Below are 12913 nucleotides of genomic sequence, written 5' to 3' on the forward strand. Positions count from 1 at the left end.
TGAGAATGTATTAGGCTGGCTCAAGTCAATGTGTAAGGTAGCCTGTTCCTCAAGAGCCCCTGATACATCGGGACATGCACTGCAGCATGTTCCTATAGTTAAAAGGGGAAATTATGTGCAACAGGTGGCTGGATGTATGAACCAAATAGTTTTGCTTTACTTGCTGCTTCTCCCACCATTTTTCAGAAGTTTACAGCTCCAGCTTCTCTGCAGTCAGAGGAATGTTATCTTCATCCTTTTTTCCTTGTTTAATTTTCAGGAAGGAAATTTTTTTTACCTGAGTGTCCAGCAATATCCATACAAGAAACTCAGTTCCTCCCAATGAGACCATGTTTCATTAATATTAAAATACACAGTAGGAGAAATTTACTGTAGTTAGATTACTATGTAATGCACTGTAAATGAGTGAAAATGAACTTGAGCATAAGTGGTCATTCTTGTATTGAGATTTTCAGGTTTTCCAAAACTGCCGACCTTTTCTAAATTTGCAGCATACATAACCAAATACAGTACAGTGATTCAGGTTTCCTTTGGCATTTTTAATGCAGATTAAATGCCACAGTTAGAGTTTTCACTTTAACATATAGACTTGAAAATTTAATTTAGGGATGCCTAAGGTAGTGCACAGGTAAAACACTGGGAGACAAACCAACCATTTCCTAAGACATGCAGGCTTTTGGATAAATTCATTTTTGTTCTGGAAGTCCTCAATCCTGACCATTCCTTCAAATATTAAGGTGCACAATCATCGTGAAACCTAGGCAGCCAAAAAGAATTAAGAGCAGTTTCAGGCATAATGCCTACTTTCTTTCGATTATTTTGCAATCACATTTCCCTGTTGTCTAAACTTTCTTCTCTCACCTGCTGCTTACTGACTATACATAATGTACTGTCAAATGCACTAAGTACTCTGGAAAAAAGTTTTTCCCCCTTGTAAACATTTTTAAACAGAAGCATGTTTAAAAGGCTTAGAGGCAGCAACAATTGTATGTACAAAGTTAGCTTAACCGAAAGACCACCTTGTCCCCAGGAAGATGTATGGGATTTAACTCATTCTTCAGGAACTTCTAGTTCAGAAAATATTGGTTCATTATAATTGTCCCCAGTTACAATAGTCTTCCAAGAATGTTAAAAGCAAACAATTTAGAACTAAATTTCTAAAATGAATGAGCACTAGGAAATCATTTGGCTTTCAGATGCCTTTTTTCCTCCCCAGACAGTCCCTAAAGCATGTCTAGATGAACTTGGTCACAGCTTCTACCATAATGGGAAAACATGGGTTGGTCTTCAAGAATAAGTGCTTACTGCTAGTTTCTTCTTGGTCCAGGACTTCTAGGATTTCCCCAGGTCTCTTCAAACTAATAAATTAAACTAAGTGGAGGCAGCATGGCCTACTGGATAGGGTAGGTCCTGGACTGGGAGTCAGACCAGTTTTTGTGTTGCTGGCTCTGCTACTGATCTTTTGTGTGACTTTGGGAAAATCACCTTTGTGTTTGTGTCCCCATCTGTGAAATGGGGATAAAGGTACTTATCTGGCTTTGAAAAGTATTGATATCTGGGGATGAGAATTGCTATATAAGAACTTAATATTATTTATAGAAGAAAGCATCTCCTTCCCTCTTGCTGACTTTGGTGTGTGTTTGGTAATAATGAAACCATTAGACCTTTGCTAGTTTTGGGAGAGTCATAAGTTGATTGTCAAACTATAACTACACCTTTAAAGGCTGGGGTGGAGTAGAATAGTCATCTGCCTTAATAGTGAACATGTTGTAAGTTGGTATAAGGGTATGGGAGTTAGTGGTGGGGAGGAATGACCCTAGTCTTGATAAAGGTTCAGCTTTGGCTACCTAAAGCTTCCTATTTATCCTCCTTTTCTTTTTAAATCAAAGAACAGAGTAGCTAAGAGTAGTTTCATGTTGTTGTCATAATAAATCTCAGAAACACAGCAACATGGGGTAGAATCTGATTGTTATGTAAAGCGCTGACCCACTAATTCTTGCAGCTCTTGTTTAATTTATTATAGTTTAGCTAAGTGTTTTGCCCTCTGTTTTACCTGCCTGTGCTGCAGCTATCTAGCTGCCTTCCCTTGCCAGAAAGAACAGTGGGCAAACTATCTGTTAAGACAGCCCTGGTATTTCAGTGCAAAGGCTGCTAAAAATCAGTGCAGCTGGTCTGATCCCGAAAGCATCAGCTGTGCCATTCTGGCGGTTTGTGCTAATGCTGATGTCAACAGGGTATTGTCTAAATTTTAGCTGCTTGGAATGCACTATATCACATGGGTACAACTGTACCTTTGGGGGAAAAGTAGAAAATGTGAGTAATGCAAGCAGAATTATTCTGGGTAGTTTTTAGTCCGAGTGTCTTATTGCTCTTGTGTAAAATGGATACTTTTGTAATGGTGCAAAAGCAGGGCATTAACTTAAGTTGTTTTTCCTTTTAGATAGTGCCACAGGGAAGATTTATATTTTGATGGAAGCCAGACTGGTAGCACTGTACAAATCTGAAAGTGAATATGTGATACTTGACAGGCAAGTACATGAATTATTGCACACTTTTGAACTTCCATTTTTATAAATAAGTAATGAACTGCTGCAAGAAGTTAGATAACTATAGAATCCAAGACTGAGTGGTTTAACATGAGTGCCTTTTTGTGTACCTCCTCCTACAGCCTGTCAAGGGATTTGGCAAATTAGGCTTGGATGGAAGTTTTTTTTGTCAGAGTAGAAGCTGCATCTGGGTTTACTGTAGCTAAGGAAAAGGTTTTAAACACAGAATATCTTTGTGACCCTTCCGTGCCTAGGGTAACCACCTGAAAATGCCAATGTCAGGGCAGGCTGCAACAGGAGAGCAGGTTCTCCCAGCACTGGTGGATGGCACTGAAGCCAGACTTCCCAACCAGCCACAAACAGTGCTTCGGATTCCCCACACTGGTTATCAAGAAGCCAGTATACAAATACACACAGCCCTCTTTACTGCATTCCAGTCTCTGGCTCCCAATCAGCCACTAGGTCCAGTAAAGAGACCAGTTATTTAAAACTCTATGCTCTTTACCAAAAAGGTTCCCTCTGACCCCAAAGGGTCAGCCACAGCACCAGATCAATATAAGTTTGGATCTTACCCAAAATACCACGCTGCCAGCCAATCCTTAGTTACTAAAACTAAAGGTTTATAATAAAAAGAAAGAAACAAACCATAAGAGAAATGTTAAAGGATTAAAGCAATCAGATACATACAAATGATTTGAAAGCCCATATACATCAGGTTTTTAGAAGAATTGTGGAGTTTGCAGGCTTGTATAGGCCCTCTGGTATACATCCAGTACTCGGATGGGTCTCAGTCCTTTGTTTCACAGCTTCAGTTCAGTTGGAGATGAGCTGATCCAGTGGTAGGTTGGTAGCTGAAGTGGACTCCCAACTGAAGAACAAAATGGATTCCCAAGCCTCTGCCTTATCTTCTCTGGCCCATGCCATGCTGTTTGTGGGATTTTACAGGAACCAAAATGGAGTTCAGAGTCACATGAGCAAGTCCTGGTGACTTCTTAGGTATACCTCTGGCTTCTCCCCCTGGGCCCCTTGCATCTGAATGTCTCAATGGGCCATTAAGCAGGCTATTATTCTGCCACCACCCTGTCTAGGGTGCGTCTCAGACAGCACAATTTGAAATACAGATATATCAAATATATCCATAACTTCCATTACACACATAACACATGAACATAAGTATTATCATCTTACTTAGCACATTATAGCCTTTCTAACAATACCTGACATGACATATCTTACATGAATTGTTATGATTTTGATATACTGATGTCACACAATATACTTAATTCCCCCCCCCCCCAAAAAAAAAAAAAAAAAAAAAAAAAAATTTCCCGCCAGCGTGACAATCTTCTAAAGTGAAAGTAGGAAAAAAATTGTCTTCAGCATCCCAGGATCCTTCCCATATGGGAGTCTACTTCTTTCGCGTGTAAAGATCATGGCAGTGCACATTTTGTAAGGACATTTTATTTGTTTTATTCTTCCCAATGCAGTTTAGAAGAGAATTTTTTTTTAACAAAGGAACATTTATTAGTTTCCCAGTTTTTCCTCTCTGTGTTTTACACTGTTCATCTATATAGTACATACCTTCATGTTTTCTGTGCTATTTTCCAGTGTGTTATAATGGTCTGTTTTTCTGTCTTAGAACTAATAATCTCTTTGGAGCTTTTTAAATGAAGAACTGTTTCTTTTTTTGGAGCTCTAAGTGCTCATTCCCTTCTGGTGTTGTCAGAAGACTACATTTCTCAGCTTGGAGTTCTAGACTTAGCCATTTTGGGTCAATTTTAGTTAGTTTTATTCATTACTGTAAATACCAGTAGGCACTCTGCTTTATATTACAGAGCTCTACTGTAATAAATAGGACCTGCAGGAAGTGTAAAAAAAAAAATCGTAACTTCTCATAAAGTGGATTACTGATTTATTCTTTGCTCATATATTAATTTTATAAATCTATACTTTATTGTGGGGATAACAATTTGTCACTCGTATAAATTCATTAACAAATAACACAGCTTTCATCTAGTGTTTAAGTTATTAAATAAATGTAGAAATAGGAAGCAAACTATTTGGAAAATGTGTGCTTTTTCCTGTATCAGATTTCACTATGAAAAATATTTAAAAAAAGAGAAAAATAGTATTTCTAGATTTAGTCTTTATAAGTTAACGAGTGCAATTTACAATATGTTAATATGTGTGTATATGTAAATCTTTTTCTACATAGGTTTCCTGGCATTATTCTCAAAGGCAAGAAATATAAACCACTATTTGAATATTTTATTAAGGTAAGATAAGTCAGTCTTTTGTTTAGACACAGTGTCAAATGACAACGTTAAAAACAAGAGACTGCAATATTAAATAGTTGTACATTTTGATCAATATTTCCCATTGATATGATGGCAAAATGAATATTATGCTTTCTTAAGAATCTGCTTTCATTTATTTTAAGCACCATACTTTGACTGGATTTAGCGATAATACTGGTTATATGTTAAAATAAAATCCAAAGTTTCAGGATGTTGTGTTTCACATTGGAAAAATAGGCAAAACACCAAGCAAGTTAAATCTCAGGCCTGTATTTCCTCTAACAAACTCATTGTCCCGTATCACATTAGCCAGAAGATTGGCAAAACCTGCTTCTGTTTTACTTTTCTTTTTTACGTTCTTTAAGCTCAAACTTCATATTAAGTACACAGTAACAATCCAGTGGTGATGGAGATCAAGAGGAGAGGTGACTCTAGGCTTTTAGAGGATTCTTTAATGGACAGTCAGTGTTCCCCAGTGTCTATGATCTAGCTCCATTTGGTTGCAGCCAGCATCCTCATTCTCTCCCTTCTAAAACCATAAACTACATATTCAGAAGTAGAATGATAATGACTTTGAAATTACAGGTTCTTTGTGCTTTTCTATTTGGTGTATTAAGACCCTTTGTTGCCATAACTGTTCCAGTCTTTATGGATATCTTGCTATGCTGTGCTTAAAGCAAGAGTTACATATGCTACTATATTAAGAACATAATTTTAATATAATACATGGGCCTATAGAAATGCGTTATAGAGACTAGACTAGGTGTATAAACGTCTTGATAGAACTTGGCTGAATGATACAAGAAGTTGAAGTACTGAATTGCTGAACAAGCAGTAGATTAATTCACATATAATTACTTTACATAAAGAATAGTTGGTGTATGTAGTCAATTCCTGAAGTCAGGAGAGGTAAGAGATGTTAATCAACTTAACAGGGAGCAGGACCTATTTTTTGGAAAAAAGTGTGAATCATAGTGATTGACTGGACTGTGGGGTGTAAAGACAGGATCTACACTAAGTTGGAATGTTATATGGTGGCCTTCTGCATCTTAATATTCCTTATTAGTTGATATGAGTACTCTAGCTTCTTTCAGAATTACTTCCTTACTCTCATAAATCTCTTTAGACCCAGATAAAACTTATTACTGTGACAAATCATTGCTTCAACTGTGGTTACCAGGATAGTTCGTTTTACATTTCTTTTAGATTATGTGAGGGATATGAAAATAGCTTATTATTCTTAATTATCAGCATGCTGAACAGATGGCAGGTAATTGGTTCCATTATCTTTCACGATTTTCTTCTACTATTAAAATTAAAACTTAATGTTAAATGTCATCCCAAACTTTTACCTTCATGCTTTCCTTGGTTCTTACCATCCGTTAGGTTGACTTAAAAATATTTAGTAGCAAGAAAACTATTTTTATAGTAAGAAGGAACAATGGAGATGCAGAAGCTTCTTTGTTATATGTATATGTGTCTGCATATATACATATGTCTGTAAATGGCTGGAGACTTCTTTTATTGTTTGTTTAGTTTATAGGATCCTATTAATTTGTAATCTGCTAAACGTGAGATTATATTGGTGCAAGCTTGTGTATTAGTTGAGTTTATGAAGTTGTCAATGCAAGTTTTAGATTTAGTCTTACACTCTTCGTGTCATGTAAACAGAATGCATTGGCTCGCCTTTTAGCTGAGAAAAGTTGTTAAAAATGTCAAATGATTGATTAATTCTTCCTATTATAAAGCAAATGAAAAATATAGTTCTAGCTAATGCTACTTTTTGACTTAAAAGTTGACCTGTTAAATATATGTTTTCCAATCATTTTGAAGACTACTAGTTTCCTGTATGTCTGAAAAACAGTATAATACTTAAATATTTTTGTATTGCAGTGTAAAAACAATGGTGCTTTTACTGTGGTCACAGACAGCTATGTGAAGGAGGAGGAGGGTACAGGGGTTGTACATCAGGCTCCTTACTTTGGTGCTGTAAGTAAAAACTAACTTTTATTACACTATTTGATCCAGAGCACGTTCCCATGGCCTTCAAGGGCCCTAACAACCACACAGTAGTGACTCACTGCAGGCCAAGAAGGGTAATCATCTTCTTTTAAAGCATTGTGTTCTAGTGAATGCCCAAAGTCCTTTTTGTAGATGCAGTTGCCCTTTACTTGCACACTTGTGAGAGGAGATAGGTTAGATGTCTATTCCTGTTATCCTTGCTATTCATAAAACGTCCATCTCTATAGCATCTGAGAGCTCTAGCTCCTCTTCCCTGAAGATTGAGAAATGCCAGCTTCATGACAAAGAAGATTTGAGCTACTAGTGCTAAGCAGGGAACAGCTATTTTAAGTGATAAACTGGGACAAAATCAGGACTGTTGTTCAGCATGCTATGCCTTTCAGTATTTTATGGTTTATTAATTTACATGTGTTGAGCATATAAAATGACTTCACATGCTTCTGTATCTTCTCTATGTCCCTTTGGGCTAAAAGGATTTTCTGCACAATGGCCTTTTTAAAAAAAGGATATTCTATTTCCTTTTCCTTCCCCAATTTGGTTTGAGTTACTGAAGACTGGAAGTGTTGGACAGATTCTCTTAATCAGTTAATCAATTGGCCTTTGTAAACCTAGGAATTACTGTCCTAGATCAGACCCATCGTCCACGTACTCTGCTATCTTGTCTCAGAGGCAAGCAACATATGCCTCCAAGGAAGATGTGAGAGATCTCCTAATCCCTTATAGTTAGAGATTAGTTTAATTCCTGAAGCATTAAACATATGGTCTCTTCCAAAAATGTATGTTGGCACGAACTACTATAACTTCAGGATGTTCTTGTTATCCATCTACATGTCCAGTCCCTTTTTGAATTGGGTTTTTTTTTTTTTAATTGGGGGAGGCGGGGAGTTTGGCCTCAGAGATGTGTATATACCTATGCTCTGTTTCACTTCAAGATGAAAATTCTTATCCAAATATTACACAGGAAAACATCCTGCTTTTTACTATTATTTACATAAGTAGATAAATTGGTTAGAGAGGCACAGAAGAAGGTTCACAGTTGCCTTAATGTAACAATTGCCTCACCATGTCTTTAAATAAAAGCAGACTGAGGATGAAGTGTTAACTAAAAATTGAAGAATCCACAAAGGGGAGAGTGTTAGCGTGTCCTGACGATAAAGGAAATTTGAAAATGTCACAGAACCTGTTATAGTTGTTAGTACACAAGGATGTAAGCAGTAAAATGAAAGTTAACTTAGAGAAAAAAGATGTCTGTTATGAAATCATTAGCAGTCTGTTTAAATAAAACTTTTTTTTAAGAGTTACTGTCAGTTTAATGAGTAGATGACTTCCTGATACAGCAAACTGACATCTGAATTTTGGATATTTTGCTTTCAGAAGGAATTTATATAGGACACATTTAAATAACAAATGTGATTTGAATGCTGAAACCTTTTCTTCTTGGCCATCTCTGCATCTCACCGCATCCCCTTCAGTTAGTTCAATAGAGTTCTAGCTCTCAAAGGCTGCAGTTAGGATCAGGCCTCCATTGAGCTAAGAGCTGTTCAAAAGCATAGGAGAAACATGGTCTTGGTCGTGAAAAAGCTTTCGGTTTAAAGACAAAAACAGATAGAGGGTGGAAGAGAGAGACAGCCTAAAAAGCTATGTGACCATGGTTCTGATGAACACATTTTGTAGTTCAGTTTCCTCTCTGTCACTTCATTTACTTTTATTGTATTACGGAGTGAAATGAATGGAACCAAGTGATGGGAGGAGTACAGAAGTAGCAACAAGGGAGGGGGAAGAGGAGAATCACACCTTCCATGAAATATTTAAACATCTCTACCATTCACAGGTTGTTCTGTTGCCTACTGTACTGTCTCTGAATAAAGAGGCAAGGATACATAGTGATGTAAAATGTGGCTTTACTGTGAACCGTTGGTATTCTCTAGATATGTTGTGCATCATGAGTTCTCAGAAGTCCATATATACATATACATATAGCACTGTGAAAAGGATTCTTAACCAAAACTTAAAGGAAAAAAAAGATGCAGTTAGTTCTAGAAAACTTCTTAATACAAGACTGGTTTTCATGGTGTCTTTCCCAGACATAAGCTACTTTGTCACCAAAAGCTCACAATTATCCCAGCTCATGAAGCTAAATATCACACAATTAAAAAAGAACATAAATCAGAAAACAAGGCAAACCTGCATAAACATTGCATTAAGCTTCTGATCTTTGTTAATCTGAAAGTACACAATACTAAAATTCAGCAGTTTTGACAGTTTGACAATCGCCTACAGTGGTTTGGGGTTTTATTTTTCTGCTGGCTATATAGCAGATCTCCTGCCTCGTTATAACTAGGGTTTGCCAATAGTGTCTTCAGAGCCGCTTGATTGCTGCAACTTGAGGGCTTTTTTGAACATGTAAAGCTTTAGTTCTTGTAACAATTGATTTCATGATAACTGAATGAGCGTCACCATTTCATCCTCTACCATAGGTGTGTGTTCACACTAAAAATGCATTCTCTGCTAGCTAAAGATGTGTTCAAACACTTGATTCTAGTTTGACTTCCCTGACCGATGTGGACAAGGGTATATATAACTAATAGCTGTGCTAGCCAAGAAAATACAAGCTGTTCTGTAAGCATGGTTTTATAACAAGGGCCTTGTCTGTGCTACAAAACAGAATTGCTGCTGACAAAGATGGCATCTGAGGAAGGCTTAGCAGCAAGTGTCGAACACTATTTCAGCTGCATCCATATCTAACAAGCATTGTCAGTAGTGGTTTCTCAAACACAAAGTCCATGCCCACTTCGGTCAGAGAAACAATGCAATAGCCTACAAGTGTCAAAAGAGGGGGACCTCACCTATAACATGGTTCTGACCTTTGTATGGACAAGGACAATTGACCAAAATTTTTAAAAGTCTTGAACACCAAGGCATTGGGGGAATCACATTGGTTAAATGTGAAGCACATGGACATAGGGGTGGACATCCTGTTAAAACTATATACCTTCTGAGAAACAGAATTACAGTCATGTGCTTTAAGCAGATACCGCAACTTCAGTATTCTCTTAATTCATACAGTAGTGTGAAATGTATTTCTCCAACCCTTTATTTTGAAATGATGGGCAAAGGTTGTAAAAGAGCAAATTTGTTCCCTTCACTAGGAAACTGGCACAATCCTAAGGTTTAGGGAACAAGTGTGCCCTACATCATCCTCTTCATCTTAATGGATGAAGTGTATTGCTTAAAAACGCATCCAAAAGTGGTTTTGAGTTTGACTGTTTTTGTCTAATTATGAAGTAGCTTTATGTTAAGTTTTAACCATGACTATTAAAAGCTAAGTTTAGGAATAACATATTTTGCACTTCTCATTTAGGACGACTACAGAGTCTGTATGGATTTCAATATTATTCAAAAAGATTCAGTGCCAGTTTGTCCTGTTGATGCTTCAGGCTGCTTCACAGCAGAAGTGACAGACTTTGCTGGACAATATGTGAAGGTTGGTGGACTTGTGGAATCAGTAAAGTATTTTTTATATGATCCAGTATTTGCATGGGGTAGAAATTCATTTTTCTTTCCCTAGGTGGTTTTGTCTTCAGTATGTTTTTGGCTGCCATGCTACAATATTTCAAAGACTTGTATAAAAAATTATCCTTCTCCGGCTGGTACTACAACAGAGAAATTGGATTTCTTGTGTGCTGTCATTTCACATAAATGTTGATTATGAAATTAGGCAAATAAGTAACTTGATACATTAACAATGATGCAAGCCCTCTAAAAAGGGAAGGAGAGTGTACTCTAGTGCCTACTATATATTCCCATCATGGGAAGAATCAAGTTTTTAAAATAAGGATCTGCCACTCATAACATTGATAGCTAAACACTTTTTTTTTTTTTTTTAAACAAAGGAAAATGGTATAAAAATTGTAAAGCTCGAACCCATGATGCACATTACTCCTGTGGGAATTTTGCACCACTGCGCAATGCAGAAGTTGCACAGAATTAATGTTCTATGCAGAATTTCCTTTTTCTCTGTAGAACTGGTGCTGCAGAGCTGCTGGCTGCCATTAGGGGCCACTGGAGCTGGCAGAACCCAGTTTGCAAATACAGGACATTGCTGAGGGGGAGGGGAAGTTGGAGGTTTCTGGGCACCTGCAGTTCCTGAGATTCCATGAAGGAAGAAGGTGGTATGCAGGAAACTATGGACAAGCCCAGAACCCAGCATCAGGCTATTTCTCCTTCTGGATCCCTGGGCTTTGGGGAGGAGGGGTGAGAGTGTCTGGGCTGGGGGAGGGGAGGGATCCTGTGGCTGGGCTCTTCAGGGGTGGGAGAAGTGGTGCAGGTATCTGGGGTGGAGGACCCTGTGGCTGGGCTCTGGGGGAATGGAGGGGGTGCAAGTGGGCTGTAGGAGTGGAAGGGGGCAGAGAAGCAGGAACTGGGTTGTTGTAGGGGTTTCTTTAACTCTCTGGTTGTGGGGAAATGTTATTTGTTGCCTTTATTGTTACAGCCATAGTTTGAGCCCTGCAAATCTGCGGATATCCGCTTTTTATCCAAGGACCATTTTTGCGGATTGGATGTGGATACAAATTTTGTATCCTTGCAAGGCTCTAAATGTAGTTGCTGACGTACTTTGAAATAAATTACCAAAATAACTGAAACTGGCTTGATTTATATAGTGTTATTTTGATAAGTAAAATATGCAGAACTGTAATATATCGTATGCAAAAATTTTAATTTTTTGGTGCAGAATTTCCCCAGGAATAGCATGTACAGTATAATGCATACAAATCCAAACATATTTGAATTACCAGCTAGTATGTATAAGGCAGTAAGGTAAATAGGAAATATCGAGGCTCTCCAGTTTTAGAATACTGTTAATTTGAGCCAGAGTTTAATGCTCTTAGAAAATATCTTCATGATATTAATTGTATTTTCATCATGTGAGCACTGTTCTACCAAACATCCTAGCACATTTTTTGTATCAAAAGAATATTTTGTAGCAATTAACTTGTCCATTGGGCTGTCTTTGAATATCGGTTACAGCTCTCACTTTGGGCCTGAATCGAATACAACTGTTTAATCCAATAATAAAGATTCAGTTGGTAAGGCGTTATAAAAGATAAAATGTCTTTTTTGTTGATTTCTAGGTTTTCACATTAAATTTAGAATCATTTCATGTCCTTTTCAGTCTGTAAAGTAGTGCAAATTTAGTGAAGAGAGGTTCAAAGATCAAGTAAGAAGGAATTGCATACATACATGCCAAAAGACTTAATAATCTGGTATCTAAACTACATGACAGAAAACATAACTGAATTTGTGTGTCTGGCAGGTGTGGGGTATGCGTAAATCTTTGTGATTTAAAAAAAAATTATATTGCACACAAAAAATGATGGTGAATTTAGGATTGAAGGTATGCATTGGAGTTTTGGGAGCATGCTATCTTTCAAGAATATTAGGGTCGTTGCTATGGCTCCTCCATAGTAGATGCAAGCCATTGAAATTGTACAAATTCTGTGACCATACAATTGTTGTTTCACATCGCAGCATGTAAATTCCTATTTTTTAAATTGAAGACCCAACCATAAATGAAAATTCTCTGTAATAGTTAAGTTCTGTTCATAAAACTTTTTTCTGTTTAGGATGCAGATAAGAACATTATCAAAGCTCTTAAGGAACAAGGTAGACTGGTTCACACAGGTTCTTTCAAGCACAACTACCCTTTTTGCTGGAGGTAAGAAGAGAAATACATTGACTTTGATTCATAGAGAAGTGCCAGGGTTATAACTAGTAATTCCTTGAGTGAGGTGGTTTTTCTTCTTTGTATTTTTTTGACTAGGATAGAGAAAGGACAAGAAATAATTTCAGTTAAGCTGTACTTTTACTTGTGGCACTGAATTAAATCTGAAAATATAATTTAGTTCTAGAAGTGATTTTTAGCATATAAAACACACAGTTATTTGATTCCAAAATTGAAAGTAGATAACTGATCTCCTTCCAGATGGACAGCAAACCTTGGAAGGCAACTAAGTCTCCCAAGTGGTTTGTCCTTGCAGTTCTCTGTTC

At 37.2% G+C, this 12913-nt stretch overlaps 1 protein-coding gene across 1 annotated transcript in view; it reads left to right on the forward strand.

Moving 5' to 3' along the window:
- IARS1 (isoleucyl-tRNA synthetase 1) overlaps window positions 1-12913 on the forward strand; it is a 126803-nt gene that overhangs the window by 20141 nt on the left and 93749 nt on the right. Inside the window, exons 8-12 of the mRNA XM_067568101.1 lie at window positions 2441-2528; window positions 4762-4822; window positions 6737-6832; window positions 10227-10349; window positions 12490-12581. Of these exons, the coding sequence (XP_067424202.1) occupies window positions 2441-2528; window positions 4762-4822; window positions 6737-6832; window positions 10227-10349; window positions 12490-12581 (460 nt within the window). The remainder of the gene's footprint in view (window positions 1-2440; window positions 2529-4761; window positions 4823-6736; window positions 6833-10226; window positions 10350-12489; window positions 12582-12913) is intronic.

This window comes from Emydura macquarii, unplaced genomic scaffold (assembly GCF_026122565.2).
Source record: "Emydura macquarii macquarii isolate MOO-44397 ecotype Brisbane River unplaced genomic scaffold, CSIRO-AGI_Emac_v2 contig_2846, whole genome shotgun sequence".
NCBI classification, from domain to species: domain Eukaryota; kingdom Metazoa; phylum Chordata; order Testudines; family Chelidae; genus Emydura; species Emydura macquarii.